This window comes from Podarcis gaigeae, assembly GCF_964106915.1.
Source record: "Podarcis gaigeae genome assembly, chromosome: 5".
NCBI classification, from domain to species: domain Eukaryota; kingdom Metazoa; phylum Chordata; class Lepidosauria; order Squamata; family Lacertidae; genus Podarcis; species Podarcis gaigeae.
The window spans coordinates 31,921,431-31,944,427 of record NC_139681.1 but is presented as its reverse complement, the minus strand read 5'-3'; the positions used below and the strand labels follow the sequence as shown (position 1 = coordinate 31,944,427).

The window sequence follows — 22,997 nt, the reverse complement described above, 5'->3', positions numbered from 1 at the left end:
CCCCTTCCTTCGCCCGGCTCCGGCTGTCGCTGCGGCTGTCGCCCGCCCCCTCCCGCGGAGCCCTCCTCCTCTCCCTCCTCCTCCTCCTCCTCCCGCCAGCCCGTCCCCTTCTCGCGGCTGGGCTCCCCTGCGCGCGGGACACCTTGGCACTGTCGGAGGAGGCTGGACGCGGGGAGGATGCGAGGAGCAGCGCCGCGCCGGCAGCAGCAGCAGCAGCGACAGGAGCCTCCGGCGATGAGAGCCCCGCAGCAGCAGCAGCAGCCGTGGCTGCCCCTCTGAGCGCCGCTCCTACCAACTTGGAGAGCGGGGAGGAGCTGCCCAGCCTGGCACCGCAGGAGCGGCTCGGCGGCACCGGCGACCCTCTTCCTCGCGCGGCGGCGGGTCTCCCCTTTCCCCGCTGTGGGCAGAGGAAGAGTTGCGCGGACCCCCGTCCCCACAGCGTGGCTGCGAGAGGCGGCGGGAGCAGGGCAGTCTTGGGGCGCCGGGCGGGGAGGCTGGAGCTTTGGAAGGGCTGCCGAGGGAAGAAGCAGAAGAGGAGGGCGCCTCTGGAGAGGGCGAGGAGGCGGCGGCGCAGGAGGAGGCGCAGGAGAGCGGCAGACGCGGCAGCCTCGTCCGCGCCCAGCGATGGCTCCTGCCTGGAGCCGGGGAGTTTCGGGCCCCGGCGGGATCGTCCTGCTCCTGCTGCTGGGGGGCATCTGCAACCTGAGGCTTTGCCACGCAGGTAAGTCTCGGCGCGGCTGAGGGTGGGGGAGGCGGGTAGCGCTGCTTCGTCTCTTCAGGACTTTGCTGAGGTGGAGAGAGACTTGTACCCTCTCCTGGTTTCCCACCCGCTTCCTAAAAGTTACCTCAGACTTTCAAACACCACCCCCCCCCACACCTACCTCGAGCCCGTTTCCCACTTTGCCGCTTGTGCGTATGGATTCTTCTGCCCGCGCTTATTCCGGCGGCGTCGAGGAGGGGAGCTGGAGGGGGGGAGTAAAGAAACGAAAATAATTGCTTTGCGCTATCGCCCTCTCTCGCTCTCCCCCACCCCTCTTTTGGTAATCGAACACCCCAAACAACGTTGCTATTAAGCGGTAGCGGGGGAGGGCGGGGGCCTCGGCGGGCCGAGTTTGCCCCGCGCTGGTGGGACCACGGGACGGTTTCCCCCGCTGTTCTCCTCCGACGTCGCGGTTTTGAAGAGAGGGTGGTGGAGAGGCGCTGTTGCCTCGGTCTGAGGGACGGGGAAGGTCAAGGGAAAGAAGTCGTCGTGGTGCTGCCTGAGTCAGGGGGACCCAAAGAGGAGAGGTCTCCACAAGTGCTGCGGGAGTAGTTCCCAAACACAGCTCCCCCCCCCCCCCCCCAAAGCTCGGAAGTAGCTGCCGTGGTGCTCAGGGCGCAGCCTTTCCTCTGAGTGCAGCTCGGAGGAGAGTTTTCCAACCTTCCTTAGGAAAGATTTTTCTTTCTTCTTCTTGCCTCCCAGAAAGGTGAACATATAACCCAGCTCACCTTGCAAAAAAAGGGTTTGCTTCGGAAGGGGGACGCAGGATCCCCGATCTCGGGGCAGGTGCATGTGAAGGATGCTCGTCCTCTGTGTACGGTTAACTCGGGAATAAAGCCTACTCGATTCACTTACTCCCAGGAAGGCAGCCTTGGGATTCACACTTCGGAGGAGTGAGTTCTGCAGGGCTGTGATACATGTGTGCGTAAGTTTGTGGCGTTAGGTTGGCAGCCAGTGTGCGCTTACCTGGGAGTAAACCCCATGGAACCTACACTTGCACCTGAGTAAATGCACTTATCTGTTTTATATATATATGCAAGTAACTGCACACAATTCCCCCGAAATCCAGGTTCCTGGTTAATTGACAGCAATAACTCTTATACTTTTCGCCAGGTGATGGGAGTTGACTGACTCCACTCCTAATTCAAGCAGAAGTGGGTGATGCTGCTCTGAATCTTTGTCATGAGTGCCCATGGTGGAAATCTGAACGTTTTAAAAAAGTAAATTGTCAGAGCCCTGAAGCAATGTGCCTGACTCTTTCAGAGACTATCTGTATTAAATAATCACTGTGCATGAATTACCCCTTGGAAAGTATTGCTTAAAAAAAATCTGTGCAAAAGCAATCTGGATTCTCTCCTGCTACAGGAACTAACTGACTGGGATGTAACTGCCCCTCCCTGAGTGGCATCTGAGTAAGTTGCTGGCCTGAGAGACCGTAATTCAAAGTAAACCACCTACTTCAAACCAGGTTGCTAATTTGAGGCGACTCCTGCATGAACTCTCTTCCACAGCCTTACTGTTTTAGACTCCATCCCTAATGCACCCTTTCACTTGAGCAGGAAGTCTTTTTGAACTCAGTGGGGCTTGCTTCCAATTTAACACCATAGTGTTTGTACTGTTAAGCTGCTATCTGAAATAGGTTATATTGGGGAGTAAGTCCTGTTGATTGTCTGTTTCCACATATCACTTTAGGATATGTTGTAGTAATCTGTTGCAGCAGGAGGAAGCCAGAGCGAGGTGTTGGTTATCTTCCTGACCAGCTTATTTGGAGACAAGTTCCACAGAGTTCAACAGGACATCTATGCAGCGCATTTAGGAAGGGGGGGAAAGTTTATGCATATTAAAGGAGCAAAGAATCAAGTGTAGCGTGATTACCAGGCTCTCTCTCCCGGATAAAGCTGAAAGGATAAAGCTGAAGAATCTTTCTAATTGTCAAAATAGGCTCTAACAGGAAACTACAAGGGGGGTAACCCTTGAAGTTTTAAGACATCTGAGCTGGTTTGAGGAGGGTAATGTGGGCTTCTGTCTTTCTTCAGGATTGTTAAGTATTTCTGTGGTCTGTGCAGCCGTAATCATGTGTTTATTAGGGAGAGATTTCTACTTGGAAAAACACACTCACCGCCTTCCCTGGGAAGAGTCTCCTGTTCAGTTGGTTTGGCTGAAGAGTTGTGGCCTAAATATATTCTGTTGGACTGATACTTGTTTTCATGTACTCCATCCTCTTTTAATATCCTTTTGCTTTAGGGTCTGTCATAGCAGACCCCTGCGCATTCCAGGCCTGACAGGGTGAACTGATCCATGCACCTTTATGTTTTCCTGTTTATCTCTGGCTGTTTTGACAGACATCTGTAATCCTTGCTTGCCGCAAGTCCTCCTGAAACTCAGCAGGGGCTATGTAGATTTGTAAAGGACAGTGCTATTTGAACTAAGATTTTTTTTAAAAAAATAAAACCAAAGATTTATTTTGGGTGGCCCTTTCAATGCAAAACCAAAACCTTAGAACCTGGTATCCGATGATTTGGGTGAAAGCTGATGATGGATCAGAATGCTCATAATTGCTAATAGCAACTCTGTATGTTGCGCAGCTACTAATAAGTACACTGAGTGCATTGTTTTTAGGGTGCAGTATGCTCTCATTCCAAAGAGCTTGCTTGTAATTAACCAGAATCAAATTATAATTTGCTCAGAGTCTGGTGCTTTAAAGATGTATTTTGAAGTTGCAGTTAATGATAGGGGAGAAAGAGCCTATAGTGAACAGAGGACATTGTTTAAAGGGATTCTGGAATGTGAAATAGGAGCACTGCTTGAAGGGCTTCTCAGAGAGTACATTTATAGATATGCTTTGCTACAAAATTAAAGAGGACTCAACCAAAGGAGCAGAATTTTCCAAAGCAGGGGCACTGTTTTGCATTCCTTAAGCATTCCGAACATCTGCTGGAATAAAGGAAGGTTTGAGAGTGCAATGAAAATATGTTGAGACCCTGGTTTGAAGTAGGAACTGTCATCTTGCAAAAATAATAATATTTATAGCAAATTTGTATTGCATTGAATGTGATGGTTTAGAGATAGGCAGCAGCGGGGAGGGAGGGTGGGGTGTGTGTGTGTGTGTGTGTGTGTGTGTGTGTGTAGTTTGGTAGCCAGCTGAGGATAGGAGTGAAGCTGTTAGCTGGCCCTGCTGTTACTTCCAGCTTTGCGCTGCATTTGAATCTTATTGATGTTCTCTTTCGCTAGCTGAGCAAATGATAACCCTGTTGAGGATTCCATTCTTTCATTTAATAACCATGATAGCTGGAAGTGCGGCTTAAAAGTTCAGGCGCGGGGGCTCCGTACTGTGGGAATGATGGGATGAGTGAAGGTAATAATCATCTCAACTCAGAGAATTACCTTTTAATTGCAGACCTTTTGGTTCCCTGCCATTGCGTCAAACACTGACTTGAATTATATCCGCCCCATGCTGCTCTCCCTCCAAGTTTGTGAGCTAATATGTAGGGACAGGCTTGTAGGTCTCCTTAGCCTTTTCCAGCAGTTTTCCTTGTGCAGCCAAGAGAAACTGTAATGGTGAGCATGTGATTTGGAAGCTTAAACCCTTTACACCAATGGTGGGGCAGCCTTTTCCAATCCAAGAGCCATACTGTATTCCCTTCTGGGCAAACTTCAGAAGGCTGCATGCATAGTGGTGGCGTAATGGTTAGAGTGTTGGACTACGACCTGCGAGTCCAGGGTTTGAATCCCCACTCAGCCATGAAGCTCACTTGGTGACCTTGGGCCAGTCACCATCTCTTAGCCTAACCTACCTCACAGGGTTGTCGTGGGGATGAAATGAGGAGGAGGACAACCATGTACACGGCCTCTAGCTCCTTGGAAGAAAAAGGTGGTCTATAAATGAACAGTGGAGGGTGGGACCAGGAGCAAAAGTGGGCGGTGCATTATTTTCTACACACAAACACACACACCACTGTCTGTCCTCTGTCCAGGCAGGCAGGAGGCATCATCACAGTTCAAGGATACATTCCGGCCATGCAAAGGCACTCAGGGCACAAGGAAGGACTGGTGATGGGGAGAAAAGAATTATAGACTCATAGAGCTGAAGAGTTGGAAAGGGAACTTGAGACTCATCTATTCCCAATTCCCTGCACTGCAGGAATCTTTTGCCCAATGTTGGGGCTCGAACCAGTGGCCCTAAGATTAAGAGTGTCATGTTCTACAGACTGAGCTATCCCACCTCGGGAAGATTCTATAGGAGGCATCCCCAAACTTAGCCCTCCAGCTGTTTTGGGACTACAACTCGCATCATCCCTAGCTAACAGGACCAGTGGTTAGGGGTGATGGGAACTGTAGTCCCAAAACAGCTGGAGGGCAAGTTTGGGGATGCCTGTTCTATAGAGAGGGACTTGGGGCTGCATTTGACCTCTGGGCTTGAGGTTCCACTACTCCAAACTGGTATACAATTGTTACTCCATGCTGTAACCAAAGAGCATGCCTCACCCACATAAATTCATGCATTGGGGTGGGGTGACACATACACCATTTTTTCTAACATCACCGGCTTTGTCACTGTTGGGGAGAGGTGTTATTTCAGCCGAGACATGAACTGAGAACCTTGTTTCAATGTCACAGCTGAGCCCTGTGACTTTACCAACAGAGCTCCTGAAGCACATGCAGAATGCGCTCTCTCTCTCTCTCTCTCTCTCTCTCTCTCTCTCTCTCTCTCTCTCTCTTTCTCTCTCTCTTTTGCTGCTTGCACTGGGGGTTAAACCACAGAGCCTAGGACTTGCCGATCAGAAGGTTGGCTGTTCGAATCCCCGTGACAGGGTGAGCTCCCATTGCTCGGTCCCTGCTCCTGCCAACCTAGCAGTTCGAAAGCACATCAAAAGTGCAAGTAGATAAATAGGTACTGCTCTGGCGGGAAGGTAAATGCTCTGGTTCATCAGAAGCAGCTTAGTCATGCTGGCCACATGACCCGGAAGCTGTACGCTGGCTCACTCGGCCAATAAAGCAAGATGAGCCGGCGAAACCCCAGAGTCGGCCACGACTGGACCTAATGGTCAGGGGTCCCTTTACCTTTATGCATGTTTGGGATTAATAAGCAGAGCACTGGAGATAAAGCACCCTTTCATGGCTTCAGACCAATTCCCTTCTTCCTATCCAGGATACTGTCCCATATATCCATTGTAAAGCTCCAGCAGGGGAGACATGGAGATGCCGGTGAGACATCCCCCCCCCTTTTAAGTGCAGTTATAAAGAGATGTCTTTAGCTGCGCATCTCAGAAGTCAGGAAACCATAAAGTTTGATGGCTGCAGAGTTTGGGAAAGATCATCGCTATAAACTGTTAGGGGCTTGGAGTGCCCCGGCAGGCAGTGACAGGCATGTCTGATTGTAAGCTTTCCTTTTAAAAAGACTTTGAAGCCTCTTTAACTTAACTGGTCATTTTCTTTCCACCTTGTAAAGCTGGAGGGGGCCTGCGTAATGCACTAGGTGTGGGGATGTGTCACCAGGCATGCCTGTGGCGTTTGTTTGATCAATGCCAAAAGCTTCATGCGGCAAGCAAGCCTTGCAAGCATGTTGGAGGGAGGCATTCATTTTTTTTTTTTTACAGTGCAATTAAAAGTTCAGGAAAAGCTTATAGGACATGCAGCGCCCCCCCCCCCCCCAGCTCCACATTCCTAGCTTCCTATCATCTGCTTTCTTGTTGTAATGGGAAGGATGGTTTTATTTTATTTTTAGCTATATATCATGCTTTGCTTAGGAAATGTTTTCAGCACAGGTATTATCCCAAAACTGGGTGTGCACCAGAGTGTGGAAATAGTAACTGACAACTGCTGAATCTTTCCCTCCCATGTTTAATGTTCACGGCTACCAATTCAGCTCCTGTAGTTTGCAGTCCGTTGCTACTGAAATGATTAATCCTAAAATTATCTCCCTTCCTGCCATTTCCTCCTAAGGAAAGCAGGGGACAGTAGAGATACCAAAGAGATAATTGCTTTCTTGGCTGGTTGAACTTAAAAAAGCTAATAGGTCTGGACTGTTCACTTTTGTATGTGTCTGCAGCACTCATTGGAGGCACGATGCTGCTGCCGGTTCTATTGTTTTTACGTTCATCTGCTTGTCAGTATAGGGATAGGTACTGTGCAGAGTACAAAAAGGATAAGGTTTGTGGTCTTGAGGCTGATTTACACATGATTTACACACTCAGTGAACACGCTGAGCATTTTATGACTGAACACCGAAGAGATCCTAGTTTGGTCTGCCCCTCAGATGCTGTTTTTGAGTGTACAAGAGGTTCCTTGATTTCCTGTAGCTTTAAGCTTGCAAACATGGCGGTCCATCCAAATTGCTACCTTACTTGCTGACAACTGAATCCACTCCATAAATTGTTATTAAGGATGATACCAGAAAATTATTTTTCCATGTGAGGAGCCTGCTATTGAAGTATTGGTATCCTTCTCTCTGTGTAGGAAGAAATTGAAGAGACAAGTAACTGGAGGGGACTGTTTTAAAAGTTAATGACTTTCTTTGGGAGTACTTAAAGTTGCAAAAATCAATGACACTTTCTTAATAACAACAACAACAACAACAACAACAATAGTGCTGCATAGGGTTTTTCTGATGTGAAATTTGGGTGACTACCTTTCTCCTGGCAGAGGTTATATGCCTCCAGAAATTATGAGACAAGCAAAAGTCCGACAGGTGTGTTTTCCCTGCCATGGAAATATCAAGATGGAGTAAGCTGTGCCAACTGCATTTTTACCTGTTACACAGCTGTTAGAAGAGGGGGGAGACGGTAACCTTCTTTTGATTTGAGATGTGGATTTGAAAGTAATATAGGAGGAATGAGGCACCTGTTGCCTTACAGGTGATTTTGGACTCTAAATTCCATCATCCCTACCTATTGTCAGATGGAGGGTCATGGATTCTCCATCCCTGGTACTGTATAAGGAATAGCTAGGAACAATATCAGCAGGGGATAGTTGGAAAGGAAAGCTAGTCTAGGAAGACTGATAACTTATCATAGCAACTTTGTAACTAGTGTAAGATACTTTGGCTCTTGGGCAACATATAAATTTATAAAACCACAAAAAGATGAAATAAATCATGAAGACAAATCAGGCCAAACAAGAAAGCATAATAATAATTATCACCTAAGGGTCTCATTAACATCTTGACACAAGGGGTCTCAACTTCCATTAACAAACAGCTGGGCTCCTGTGTGATGTGACCCTCCCCCTTTGAGATTCATACCTACAAACTCCAGGGATGTAGCCAAGTTGTCTGATCCTGTGGACACATGTTTATGTATTATTACCCAAACACTGTGTTTAAACTTCAGATTTCCAAGCTTGGTGGCTCCTAGGCTTTGTCTTGCCTGTAGTGTGCCAGGATGCTGTTTAGAAGCAGGGAAGTCTTTGGGGTCCACCTCCTGGGATAAGATTTGTGCTTGAGTTGAGTCCCTGGCCATTCTGCCATGCTGCTGATTTGATTGCATGTTTGATTAGATTACATGTTTGTTTCTTATTAAGAGTGGCATGCGAAGCAGCCCAGGGCAGGGATCGCAGCCTCTCTTGGGTATGTTTTTGCCTTCTCTCGCCTTCCCCTCCCATCACACCCTCCCCACCTTGGCAACTGCCATGTGGGCTGCTTAAGCAGCTGTGAAAATCTGGGATGGGATGCTTCTGTGAATGTGACTAGCAGTGCACATGCTCTTGCCAGAGGAAGTGTGAACCTGCGATGGCTGATTACAAAGCAGTACTCTTGTTTGTGTTTGATGAACATATGGGCTGGTGCAGTGGGCTTAAAAATAAAATGGGAGAAAAAGGCTTGCTTGAGGAGGAATTGGGTGTGTGGAGAGGGGAGCTGGGGATGAAATGGCAGCAAGAGGTAACTTGTTTTTGTGACTTCAGATACAGCTTTCTTTTTAGGAACTTGCTGTTTTTCACCCTACATCACCAGCTTGTTTTGAAAGTTGGTGCAGTGTGCTGCAACCCAGGGGAAAGAGATCAGCATGTGGGCAAGTGGCTGGGGAAGGAACCTACCACAGTCTACTCCCAGCTTCATTTCTAACTAACTGGTGAGGGAATCTCCTATTAGTGCACCCTAGGTCCATCCATGTGAATCCAACAGGGATGCCTTTCCCTTCATGTTGCCGTCATGTCAGCAAAGGAAACCAGAATGACCTGTGTGGTCAGAAAAGGCCCAAGAAGGGAACTTCTTAGGCAAAGGCTGCAACTTGTGCTGAAGCATATGCTATGCCTTCAGAGAAGTCCAAGGTCTGATCACCAGTGTCTCCAGGTGGGGCTGGGAATGTCCACTGCCTGAAACCTTTGAGAGCTGCTGTCCATCAGGGTAGACTGCTGAGCTAGATGGAGCAATGGGTTGGACTTAGTATAAAGCAGTTTCTTATATACCCTAATTGTCAGAACTTTAAAGTACTCCTTGCACACTGGTATGTGTTGCTGCTGGAGATGTGCCCACTTTCTCCTTATGCACCACTTCTGGGAACGTGCTCTAACCACAACAACGGTAATAATAATACATTGCTACTAATTAATAATGATGCACAGATTCTGCTTGTCTTCGTGCCACCAGCTATAGATTATTTAGAAAGGCAAAACTTGCATCTGGCTGGATCAGATGTGAGGAATCTTTGGTCCTCCAGATGTTGCTGAACTACAGCTCATATCATCCCTGGCATTCGACCATGCTGGCTGGGGCTGATGGGAATGGTAGTTCAGTAACATCTTGAAGGGCCAAGAAGGGCACCTTGCGCTAGGTGGGCTAACTTGGTGACTGCACACGAAACTCAACTAGTTGCTTGGGAGCTGTGACAGCAATATCTGGGACACTGGTAAAACAGTGTGGAATCAGAAATGTTTGCCCCAGGATCCTTCACTGGCATTTGAAGATGGATGGCCAACACATCCCCAGACAGCCCTGGCTTGCAGGGTTTTGTATCTGAGGCGCCAAAGCCTCTTTTTACCATCCTTGAGACTTCCATGATTCATTTGTTCATGCCCTATAGTTCCATATTTGGAATCACTGGTACTAGTTTCAGTTTGGTGAGTTCTTTATACACGTTATTATGCTTTTCCCTCACCATAAACCTATGCAGGAAATCATTATTACTCCCATTTTACAAGCTGGGAACCAAGGATGGTGGTTGATGACTCTCAAAATATGGCTGAGGTGTGACTTGAACATCAGACTCTCAAGAATCCTGGAGTATTCATTACCATACCTGCAAAGGGTGGGTAAAATCCATCATAAATCAGCCTTTTGTAAGTCTTGTAGCAAGCACCGCTTAGGGTGGTTATCTATCTGCACTAAGAGTTGATCTTAATATAAAGGAGACAGTGGATCTGGAATTAACCACTGATAAAAGCTATGTAGTGACATACTGGAAATCTACACAGTTCCAACACTTTCAGACTGGATAAAAAGAAATTGGAGAATGGCATTATCAAGAAAATTGACTTAACTTCTCAGAATGCTGCCCAAAGAAACAGATTAACTGTTTTGTTCAAGACAAAATACAACCGGTTGTAGATATGGAACTCACTCTTATTTTCATAAGGTTAAAAATGTGGGGTGTTCTCATTGGAAAGCTAACTTTTGATATCATTTTGATTGTATTTTTTCCATGCTTGCATCCTTTTAGACATACAGTATGCTGTCTTAAACATTGTAACTTGGATTACCTCTGACTTAAAGAACCTTTATTATGGGCATTCGTTCCATCAACTTATACATTTTATTCATTATCTTGTGTTTTTATTCTTGTAGTTTGTGCCAATATGGTTGCCCTCCAGAGAGTCTGTTGGACTTCCAGTTCCCGTCATCCCTGGCCATTCACAATGCTGTCTAGTAAGCGATATGAGCTGGAGTCCAACAACATCTGGAGGACCACAAGTTCCCCATCCCTGGTCAAGAAACGAAGCAATTCATTCCTGACACTTCACCCTGTTGGCTGTAGAGACACACATTATTGTGTCCATGACATAGTTGGCAAAACTAATCAATGTAATCGTTTTAAGAAAAGCAAGGGTGGGGAAGAGCTTCTCTAGCTCTTGAACACATACCCTGGGAATTGGTATCTCCTGACAGTATTTAGGGCAGCTTGCTCATAATGAGTTTCCCTATCTCTACTAGCAAATAATGTTGCCATGGAGCATGTCATGTACAAGGAAATTCACTGTGCTATGGTAGCTCACATATATGTAATGATTTGTGCCAAACAATATAGCTATGTATGTGTGTGAAATGAAACACAGGGATGCTAATCCTTATGCGTATATGGACTAGGTGTACTCAAGACTGCTTACATCTGATCTATATATAGATCAGCTCTTAAGTAATTTTGAGTATACCTGGTCCATCAGATGACATTGCTTCGGCAGATGAATCCTCAGAGATGGTCTTATTAATTTGTTTGTCAAGGGTTGACTGGATGGAGACCTACTCTCTTCAGTATTACAGAACAAGCAGCCAGTGGCTCACAGGAATCGTTCTGTTAGACTGTAATAGGTCAGGCATTCTTGCAGATGGTGACTCCTTTAATGGACGAACCCCAGCATTCGTTTTTGATTAGAACAATGCTTTATGAAGGACACTAGCTTAGCAGTCATTTGTCTCAGCATATCCAGAGGAGATTATTGAGATCTGATTCCATATCAGTAGGGTCCTACTAATAATGATTTTGCACTCAATTCAATGGACATGGATAAACTTGCTACTCAGTGTCAGGGCTTTATTCTGAAGCTGACATTTGAGTAGGCACTGATTCTTGGTCCCTTTTGGGGTGGGTGGGTGGTGGAGGAAAGGAACTATGATGCTTGCTGCAAAAGGATAAATGGATTGCATGGGCTGAGTTGGTAAAGAATAATGACTGGAGGTGTTGAGAGAAGCAGATATTTGAAGGACACAGGCTCAAACATTGCAGTTCCGATTCGCCTGACCACAGCAAGGATGGCTAAAAATATGGTTTAAAAATGGGGGGGGGGGGGAGTTGAGAGTTTGTTTATTTCAACCCAATAGTTGTTCCCATGTAGTCTTTAGAAACAATATGGCACAAGCACTTCTGTATTTTAATGTCTCCCTGGCTTACTGGGTGGGCTGATGCCTTTAAGCAGGAGGGTCCTTCCACACTGCTATTATTTGGGTTCCATGATTTGCTGGAAGTCTCTCTGGAGAACTGGCAGGAAGCCCTGAGCATGGAGGCACTGATGGAGAGGGCTGCACATAGTCTGCAAGGAGTTCATTAGAGCAGATGTTAGTGCCATAAAGCCACAGGTTCCTGCTGTTTCTTATTCACTTACATCCTTTAGGCTTTAGCAATGCTAATGTTAGTGAAAACATTTGCTGAAGTGGAGACATAAATCACAGTCCTCTTTCCCTCTTGTCTCCCCCCCTCCCCCACATGCCTTGTCTGCCTTCTCTTATCTATCTTTCACGTTGTTTGCCTATTTTCTTCACTCCCATAGAACAGCACTTGGGAATCACTGGCAACCCAGCGCATTCCTCTCTCTCTCCCCCCCCCCCCAAACCTCCTTGAAACAAAAGAGACTTCATTAGCATCTCTTTAGCACTGTGGATTTAATTCAGTGAGGATCAGCAAACACTAGTTTGTTACACTCCGCAAGGCTTTTTCTGCCGCTTGACACTCACTGCCCCATCTTCCCAAGCAGATTCCTTTGCAGTACACAGAATTGCATGCTTGCAGACTTCTGTTCCCTCTAAGATCTGGTGGTGCAATCCTTGTAACTTTGGAGTAGTGTGGGATGATGATGATGATGATGATGATGATTTTTTTAAAGTAGCGAGTTACTATTTTATCCTGGTATTAATGGATGCTGGCTTAGATTAGTGGTGCTCCAGGCAATTGCAAAAATTGTTGCAGAACCATTCCTGCTCTCTATTCCTGCTAGCTCTCCTGGTATGGAAACAACTACCATTTTATCTTTCACCACTTGATTTGATGCCAATCTTGCTTTCAAGAAATGTAAATCCAAAGGGAGTGGGGCACTTACATAAACAAGTTGTAAAATGTTAGTGTGAAAAGATAGTCTTGCCACACCCCCTCCCTACATATGACCACACCTCTTTATAATCTGCTCCTCCTCACTAATTATTTAGTGTTAACAGTATGTTATGCTCTGATCTTCAATTATAAGTTTACCTTGTATCATTCTCTACCGCATAATCTAAAAGGCAAACGCACACACACATAAAACAGGCAGCATAAAACTGTTAAGGCCAAGTTTTTATTGGGCTGGTTTTGTGTGTGTTTCTGTGTGCAGGAGTATGCAAGCTTTCTAGTTCAATAGAACTCTTCATTAAACAAAGGGCCATTGAGGAACACAGCAGCATGGATGCTGCAACCACCAAAAGAAGTTAGCTCATTCAAAGATGCCACTTTCTCTGTTTCACGTATCACATTCTCTTTGACCATTATGGCAACAACTGTTTTATTATACACAAACATAAACAAAAAATAATGAACTTGTATAGCCCCAGGGGATGGCAGCTTCTTTTTAGGTTGAAGATTGCACTTTGAAAGTGGCATTTTTTTCAGAAATGAAGTATTGATATTCAGCGAGCAGGAGTCTCTCTCTCTCTCTCTCTCTCTCTCTCTCTCTCTCTCTCTCTCTCTCTCTCTCTCCTTCTCCCCTACCCTCCTTGCTAGACCTTGATTTCTGTTCACACTGCCAGTTTAAGGCCGAGCTATCGCATTGATTTGATTGCTAATGAAAACCTGTGTTTTGTGTCCCCAAAAAAGGTTGTTTCCCCCAAAGGCTTTTCTAGGTTCCACCGTGATTAAACTGACACCCCTCCGCTGGCTGCCTCACAAGGGAGAAAACACACACACACACACTCGAGTTTCTGCAAAAAGAGGAAACAGGAAATTCCCACCACAACCATAAAATAAAAGCACAGGAGGAGAATATGCAGCAGTAAAGGAAGGTGGATGGAATGGGACCAAAGGTCCCCTTTGCAGTTTTGCTTTTAAAATTCAGGATCATTATAAATTTTTCCAAGAAGTTCCCCACCCTTTGTGATTCTCACTGACTTCTGTAAATTCCCTCACCTGCAATGAACTCCATGAGGCCTTGCTTTTTTTACTTTGCTCTGTAGAAATTTAGAGAGACTCTCCAATAGGAGATAATATGGGAAGATAAGCTTTTCAAGCGCTGTTCCCAACTTAGGGTGCTGCCTTTATTGTATACCCTCCCCTGCTACTGGACCTCCTATGCTTTGTAACAGCTGTTTGAATGGCAGAGGTACAGCAGATGCAGGCTTTTAAGGGCACTGAGATGCAGAAATTGAGAAATCAACATGCCAAAGGCACCAGAGGCCAACTAGCCAAAATTGCAGTCCTAGCTTTCACTGGCATATCTCACCTGCAATATTTTCATATGAATGATGTAATTTGCATTGACATGGCCAGAACTAGGCTTCTGTTGACTGGTGGCTTGTCTGGTCTTTAACCGAACTTGAGGGGGGAAAGAGAAAATTTAGATATTTTAAAAAGGTAGGGCAAAATACATTAATTTGGACATTTCCCCTCTAGTATTTCTCCCCCACCTTTCTCTTCGCTTTTTGGGATTAAAGATGCTCACAGCCATCAAAGATGCCTTAGGGGTAAAACATATCCATGGACCATAACTTAGAGGGGAAGGAAGTGAAGTGACCTTATATTTTAGCCTCTGGAATATGCAGAACTGCCAAGGATGCTGCTTACCTGAGATGATAAAATATAATTTGACAGTACCCATCATCGCTTTGGGTGCAGGGAGTTTGGGCTTTGTAGGACTCGCTGTTTTCCCAACTGGTTCTGGCAAGGCTGGGCACAAAGCACACTTGACCTAGGGACTGCTGCCAACCTCTGGTGCTGCTGGAACATCCGGGTTCCCTTTGGCACTGCTCCTGCCTCTGCGGCTCTTGCAGGGCTTGGCTAACCCAGCCACAGGGGAAGCTTGCTTGGCTGTGATATAGGTCATGGTAGCAGCCGACACACAAGTCTCCCACCTCTTCTCCCCCAGCCATATGTTGCAGCTCCATCCCTTCCATTTGGGGATTCCAGGCATGCGTGGGCACGGGCGCTGGGCAGAGACCTGCCGCTGAAGAGGACTAGTGCACTAGCACTTAATGTTATAGCCTAAAGATCTAGTGCGAAGCTAAAAGATTAAACTTGGGGGTGGGTGGTATAAGTGCAGTGGAGGAAGAAGCAGGGGGAGGAGGAATAAAACTAAGCCTTTAATTCTGGGTTTGTTGCAGGCTGTCCCATATCGCCCTATGTTACTGAGTCACTTTAATCCTCTGTGCTTTTTTTCGTCGTCTGCCGCAGCAAGCCTTTTAAAATTCCTTCCCTTGTTCTCTTCTGCCTTTGCTTCTCTCCTCCGGAACCCCACGCCCTGTGCTGTTAGGCCAGGCCAGTTTCCTGTGTGACAGATCGGCTTCTTGCCCCAACAGGTGTTTCAGGGTACACGCCCCCTCCTGTGAGGTCACCTCCCCTCCCTATGATTAGCATCATTCATTACAAAGGTGTCCAAAGGCATTTTTACTGCATTCTCACCTCCAGCCCTTCTGCTGCCAACACTACCACCTTGTACAGAGTCAGTCTTAGGGGGGAAAGGTGTATTTAGCTGTACAGGGAGGCTGGGTTGGGTGAGATTTTGCATCCTTTACCAAAGACAGGACTTGGTATCCCAACTGCAGGATTGAAAAAAGTGGCTGAGATCGTTAGTGGGGTCCCCCCCCCCAGCAGAATGGGGGGAAAGTCTGTATTCTAGGCAAAAGAGAATCAGGGTTTGGGCAAGTTCAATAACAGAGAACTAGGAAGAAAGGGCAAGTTTTATGTGAGTATTAAAATGTTTCCTTGCACAATCTCGCCCATTTTAGTATCCCATTATTTTTGACCCTCGGAAATCCACACCCTCTCATTAACTGTGACAAATGTCCTGTGAGACTGATATTATAGTCTGGGAATCCACACTATCCTATCCTGTTGGGTCACTTTAGTTTCCTGGGTGTTCTGTGTTTGGGGAAGCCTATTTTATTTATCACTGGCAGGCTTTTGAAAAAACAAAAAACACTCCTTGACCCTTTTCTAAATAGAGGCCAATCTTCTTTTGCCAAATCATGTTCTGATAGGCCTGCAGTGAACCTACTTAAGCTATGGGAATTATTGTTCCTCTTCTTATGCTACCTTCTCAATACTGGAGTGCATTTTCGAAAGCCAGAACACAAAATACAAACGTTATTGGTTCACAAAGAACATGAAAAACTACTCTGAGAACCTCATAAGATTGAGATGGGTTTTTGTTAAAAAGGAATCTGCAGATACCTGAAGGCATGTATAATAAGACCTTTGGTTCTGAATATTGAAATCCAGATTTTTAAAATTCTCATGTTAATTCATTAAATGTTCACAGTCCTCAATCTCCAACCTGGTTGGTCCTTTCATGACATCACAGCAGTTAATCCACTGGAAGCCAGGGAACTTGTGACGTAGCCTGTCCCCCAAGTCAGGGCCAATTGGCCAGATGTACATTGAGAAGCAGGGTGAACAGAATACTTGGAAGAGGAGGAGACCGCACAGACAGATTGCCATATTGCTGCATCATCAGCTAATGTCATGGGAAACCACTGGGACAGCTAGTTAAATGCAGTGAGCTCAGTTGGGGTAATATATTTAACTTATGTATGCATTCGTAGAAAGACCAGAACTTTGAACCCACTCCTCTCCTCCTTCTGACAGGCAACTGAATTTATTCCACCCACTGGAACAGTAGAGTTAAACCCTGGTTTTTTCAGTAAGGTGGGTGGGCTCAAACTTTGGATGGCAGCAGGATTTGTGGATTGAAAAACATTTAAAAGTAGCACAATGAGCTGCATATTAGCTATAAAAATCTGAAATGCCTCTGGCATGTATGACTCTGTAAGCTGTGAAATAAGTTTGACAGCACATCTGCGCTGTCCCTGTCTCTTCCAGGACAAGTTCTGCTTCTTTTGTCAGCAAATATCAAACCTGCAGAGATATAAAAGAAAGGAAGAAGTTCTTCCCCCATCTCTGCTGCTTAGAGCCTGATCTCTGATGCAGGCCAAGCAAAAGAAAAACTATATATAATCAATGAAACAGGAAGCGTTTCCATTAGTTTCCCAAAGGTACAGAGTGAGATATTAAGTACTTACTGGTTGAAAATGGTGGAGAACTCTGTGGCCCTCTCAGGGCGGTTCACAACATCAAAATGCAATATGAAAACCCTATCATCTCTGGCCATTGGCCATGGTGGAAACTGGAATCCAACAACATCTGGAAGGTCTCAAGTTCACCACACCTGGTATCAAGCTAGGCTTGCCAGTAACAGGTGGGGAATGCCTTTAAGAGCAGAAAGGATGTGCAGACAAGGGTTTATCTAAAATCTCCCCTGTAGTGCAGCTTTCTTTTTCAGAGTCCATCACTAGAACGCCATTCATCACCACCCATTTCTGATCTTGCTTCTGATGCTGGAAAGGAGTCTGGCAGAGGTCAGAGACAATGGACTGTGGGGAAGGCAAGCTGTGGAGAAGGGGAGGGTTCATTCTCCTCCCCAACTAAGTATTTTTTGTTCTTAAAACTGGGCCACCGTGCTCCTATCCTTTGTGTTATCCATGATTGGGGAAGGCTTGAGTTCGACCCAACAGGCCTGCTGTTGTTGAGTGGGGGTTTTTTTTTGGGGGGGGGATGCATTGTTCTGGGATGAATGGTGGCATTTCCATCCAGAGCAAAACCTGCTGTGGGAAGTGATTGGTTGTCTTCTGCAGATGGTAACACCCCACTCTGTTCTCCAAAGGCTCCCTTGCAGGAAGATTCCTCTGCTGACTTTCACGCTAGTTGTTTGGTTCTTAAAAGCAGAGTGTGCATGTCAATGAGTGCAAGCCCTCCGGAGACGCTGGGAGAGAAAAATCAGCTCCCACAGAAGGGAAGGCCGTTACAAAAAAAGCCCCCATCCTTCCAGGAACAAAGAGCCAGGTTTCCAGGGCAGAAGGTGTTCCGGGGCGGTGAGGTGGGGGGGTGAATGTTTTTTTATTTTAATTTTCTTAGTGTGTTTGCGCGCATGTATGTGTCAAGGATCCTTTTCTTCCCTGTTCCTCTTCTCACATGCATTGGATGAATACCAAAACTGAGGGGATTGTTTCCTTGTGAAAGAGCGTGAAAAATCTCATTTGGAGAAGTTTAATGCTTATTAGACCCATCTGCCTCCAGGGCGAGTTCTCTTTTTCTTTGGTGCTGAGGCCACTAAAAGAGGAGAAGGAGAGACCTCTGGAATCCAGCATAATAATAGTCCGACACAGGGACAGGGCTGAGATGGAGACAGGGGAAATGTTCACACACACACGCGCACGCACGCACACACACCACTCTTCAGTGAGAGGTAATGTGGGCAAAAGATCTCACAACAGTTTGAGTGAATTGTAGTTCCTGAGAAGCAGGCCTCATCATTTGCCACGAGTCTTTCAAAGCATAACCCTACAGCAGGTATTTAGACAAAGATATACAGTGGTACCTCGCAAGACGAAATTAATTCATTCTGCGAGTTTTTTCATCTTGCGAATTTTTCATCTTGCGAAGCACGGATTCCAACCCAAAATCCAAAACCCCCCCAAAAAGTTTTAAAAGTTTAACTTACCAAATGGCTGCAAAAGAAGTTTTGGAAAAGCTTCAAAAATCACCAAAGTCTTCAAAAACCTCAAAAAAGGCTCAAAAAAGGAAACAAACTTGCAAGACGTTTTCGTCTTGCGAAGCAAGCCCATAGGGAAATTCGTCTTGCAAAGCAACTCAAAAAATGAAAAACTCTTTCGTCTTGCGAGCTCTTCGTCTTACGAGGCATTCGTCTTGCGAGGTACCACTGTATGCCATTTATGGGTAGGAAAGTAATGTTTCATTAACTGAGGCTGCAATCCTAGTCCCACTTGCTTGAGAGTTGACTTCAGTGGAATTTACTTATGAGTAGGCATGGGTAGGATTGTGCCATTCATCTCTCTTAAATGATGTGTGTGTACAAGGAACAATGCATTTACATTGTAATAGATGAGTATCATAGAGTTGGAGAGGACCTTTTGCAGGAATCTTTTTGCCCAATGTGGGGCTTGAACCCACAGCCCTTAGATTAAGAGACTCATTCTCTACCGACTGAGCTATCCCAAGGGATTCCCTAAATCTGTCTTTAAGGCTGATAACTTTCTCATACGAGAGAGATGTTGATTCAAGAACTTTCTAGTATTTACTGGTGATAATCAATTATAGTAAGTTGATTTCCTTTATTAACTTGGTTATTCATTAAAGGAAGTTAAATATTTTTCAAAATCATTTAAGAATGACATTTTTTAAAAAAATGATCCCGATCCCTCCCGTAAAGTGATATTCAGGAAAAATCTGATGAATAGTCCACATTGGAGTTTACTATAGTGAGATGTTTTATATAATTTGATCAGGAAGTTATAAATTATAAGATTAGCAATTTGTCCAGAAAGGTAATTTTATATAATAATCAACTGATACTTATTGCACATAAGGGGTGGGATTATACATAGGTTTTGGTCTTACTCAATAATTGACCTATTATATTGCACCATAATTTAATGAGAAGTATGGTGAAAGGTGTGATCAAAGCACAAACATTTTCTGATTGTTGCCAGTTAACACATGAGCTCAAGTAGAACTCTGCATCTGAGAACAGAATCTGGCAGGTGGAATACTTAATAGATTAGGAGGTGGATGTCACACCAGAAGAAAGCTAGGTATATGAAAGGGGTACATTAGATGGAATCTAAATATATATATATATTAAAAGATTGTCAGCCCACTCTTGTACTTGACAGTAAACAATCCATATGTTCAATTGGGCTTACTCCTTTGGGGGCGGGCATAGGGGCTGCAGTGTTCCATAACCAGCACCCAATGACAGGCGCTAAAGATGTTCACAAGATAATTGTTCTTGAAGTGAAAATAAATAAAGCATTTGGGCTCAGTGTTCAGGTCCCAAGCAACATGATTTCACACCTAGGACGTCAGGTGCCAAACGTGAGTCCTGCTAATTTCTCTCACTTGGTCACCACCTACACCCCCACACCCCTTGTCATCTGAATATTTCAAGCAACATCAAACTTTGTTTCATATTCCAAACATGGTGGTTGTTTTTGGGTTGGCTGCAAGTCTCCTGGAATTATAGCAAGCTTGTTTTCTAATGCTTCGGAGGCTAAGACCCAAGCCAACGACTTCAAGTTACAAGAAGGGAGATTCCGACTAAACATCAGAAAGGACTTTATGATAGTAAGAGCCGTGGATCAGTGGATATGAGGTGGTGGACTCTCTTCCATTGGATGGCCCTCTGTTGAGATTCCTGCATTGTAGGGGTTGGACCCTCAGACTTGCTTCCAACTCTATGATTCTATAAGCATACTTAAACTTTGTAGCTGTATGCATTCCCTCCCTCCCTTTCTCCCCGTCTCTCAATATTGAGCTTGCCTGCCTGCCCTGTGCTGGGCTTGTGAATGACTCAGCTTTGCAACAATTGTTCACCTTTCCACTTGTCCCCAATTATCCTCTCATTTGATTTGACCTAGTTCAGTTCCATCTTTTTTCTTCCTTTTGGTCTTCCATTTGACACTTCTTGGAAGCAAATGAGGTGGCGGTGGGATCAGGGAGAGAGCTTTTTTCTCATGATTTCACTATTCCCGACGAATAACTGAACACGGCCATGTTTAGTGAACATTATTGTCTCCAAACAATACAGAAAACAAAAGGCACTGATGTCATAAAAATGTTTGCCTCTCCCACCTACTGCTGACTTCAATGCAGTATTGTACTAAACTTCAGGGTGCAGGTGATTGGGATGGGTGTGCAAATAAACACTGGGTCGAGCCAAGGATTTTTTATTTTGTTATCAAAGCGGGAGACAGAGATCCTGCGACTTTGTTCTGTACCAAGACAGTCATTCCATTGTGTTGAATGGCAGCCACCGGTGTCGGCAAGATAAGCCAAGACGTTGCAACTGCTGTGGAAAGACTAGATCAAGAAAGATGACCTGTGAATGGAATTTGGTGCCACCTTGTAAATAAGCAAACCTATGGGGCATTTGTATTCTCACCAGATCACTCTCAGGATTTAGTCCAGGGTTTCGCAAACTTGGGTCTCCAGCTGCTGTTGGACTACAACTCCCATCATCCCTAGCTAGCAGGACCAGCGGCTAGGGATGATGGGAATTGTAGTCCAAAAACATCTGGAGACCCAAGTTTGGGATACCCCGATTCAGTCCATTCATCTGGGTATGAGGTGGAACCTGCGCATGTGCTCTTAAATTCAGTTTCAGGTGTGGGATTTTGAAACTATATGTGAGCCAGCTCTGAAGCTGAGTTACCTGCTCATCTACGAAGCTCACCAGGTGGCCTTGGGCAAGTCGCCATTGCTTGCTGTGCCTAATCCACTTCACAGGTATGGCTGCCATGTTGCAGCTTGGAGAACCAGTTCTGCCACTCACCATGCTACCTGCTCTAGGGCATTTCTGAGTGTCTCACTTGCTGGGAAGTCAAAGGAAAAAGGTGGGGAGAAGAACCAGGGAGTAAGCACTAGGTAGGAGGCACTCTCACTGCACTGTCTCCCACTGCAGTTGCACACTGCAAAGAAGAAGAAGAAGAAGAAGAAGAAAGCTGTTTTCTCCAGGTCACAAGCTAACAGGACCAGTGTGTGAATGCAAAGGGATAATCCCATGCGTACAACTTTGCACTCTTTGGACGCATGTAGGGTTCAAACGTAATCAAAATCCACATGGCCATTGCACTTTAAACCTGACTAGGCTACAGCATACACTGACAAAACAGGGGAGACAATATTGGCTTAGGCAGCAGATGTGGCAGTTTGTTTTCGTACAAACAGCCTTGAAGAGGTGTGCAGAGAGAATACCACCCTGTCCGCCAACGCATACTCTGGGATGCAAGATTGCTCAAGTGTTGGCTATGGCAATCTGCTCGCTGTAAAATATTGGTTACTTGGTGATGTTAATGGCAGTGACAAACCAGAATGTGTGCTTCAAGCAAACAACTGGACAGCACGTACCTTGCCCTGTGAAAGTAGCAGATTGTGTCCCTCAAGCTGTTTGGGGGAGCCGATTGTAACACAGGCAAGCCTTTGTGCAAACTTCCCAAAGAGGGACAACCTATAGGGTTAGGAGGTGGACCACGCTTTGCTAAAGCTCCCAATTAGCGTGCTAATTAACTCCTATTTAGATGGTGGGTTCACTAATGTGGGCATATGATATACTACTGGGAGCTGGTCTGAAGGTAGTGTCTGATTTCAACCTGTTCACCACTTGGCATTTTTGGGTTACTCTCCTCATTCACTCTTGAATAAATCATGCATCCTGTCACATTTATATCCCACCTTTCTTCCATGCCATCACGCCTGAGGTTGTTTAATTTTATCCTCCCAGTAACGCTGTGGGTTGCCCAAGGCAACTTCTCAGTTAAGCAGACACTGTAATTTGCTCTATTCACTATACCACACTGTCTCTAATATACATGTAGTGCACACTAAAAATATAACCTTTCTGGGTGATCAGTTTATTTTAACCTAACTATTAATGCCATGAGACTTAGGGATATTCTTAAATGAGAGAATTTAGACAGTCAAATTCTGTAGTGACTTCAGAACAGTCTGGAACTGTAGCTATTAAGGCTAGATAAATCTGTCATGTCCAGCTTCTCATTCTTTCTGTTCATCAATTTCTCATCTTTTCACTTCAGCTTGCTGTTTGTTTCTTTCTTTGTTTGCTTGCTTTTTTAAAAAGTCCTCATGGAAATTTATAAACATTTTAGTTAGTATCCCCCCCCCTTATATATACATTTTTGCAAGCAGTTTTCTCTAATGCGTTTCTGTATGCAATTTTACACACAATTCCCTCTAATACAAATTCCTCTAATACACATTTTTCGGTTGGAAAACTCCTGTCACAACATTTAGAGAAGTTTGGATTTCATAGGTCATGGGTTGCATATTTTTTGGAGCAAGTGTAAATTAGGTACCAGTTTTCTTTCCTATCCCAGGCAAGCAGCTATGGTACCCGGGTAATGGTACCTGGCAGCTCTTGGTTCCTGGGTCCTCCTCTGTGTTGGCCCCTCATGGGCTTCCAGTCCTTTTGGCATCCCAGAATTGATCTCTGTCTCATTCTAAACGATAAAGGACCAAAGCCATAGCATGGCAAAGTA

At 45.3% G+C, this 22,997-nt stretch overlaps 1 protein-coding gene across 3 annotated transcripts in view; it reads left to right on the top strand.

Annotated features, from left to right (window-relative positions):
- Nucleotides 1–115: 115 nt before the first annotated feature.
- UNC5B (unc-5 netrin receptor B) overlaps nucleotides 116–22,997 on the top strand; it is a 159,937-nt gene continuing 137,055 nt past the window's right edge. For 2 of the 3 annotated variants that reach the window (XR_014564825.1, XM_083740683.1), the window contains exon 1: nucleotides 116–721. Coding sequence is in view for 2 of the 3 variants with exons in the window: in XM_083740683.1 (XP_083596809.1) it covers nucleotides 625–721 (97 nt within the window). In the remaining variant the exon portion in view is untranslated. The remainder of the gene's footprint in view (nucleotides 722–22,997) is intronic. The other variant, XM_083740684.1, reaches the window with a different exon arrangement.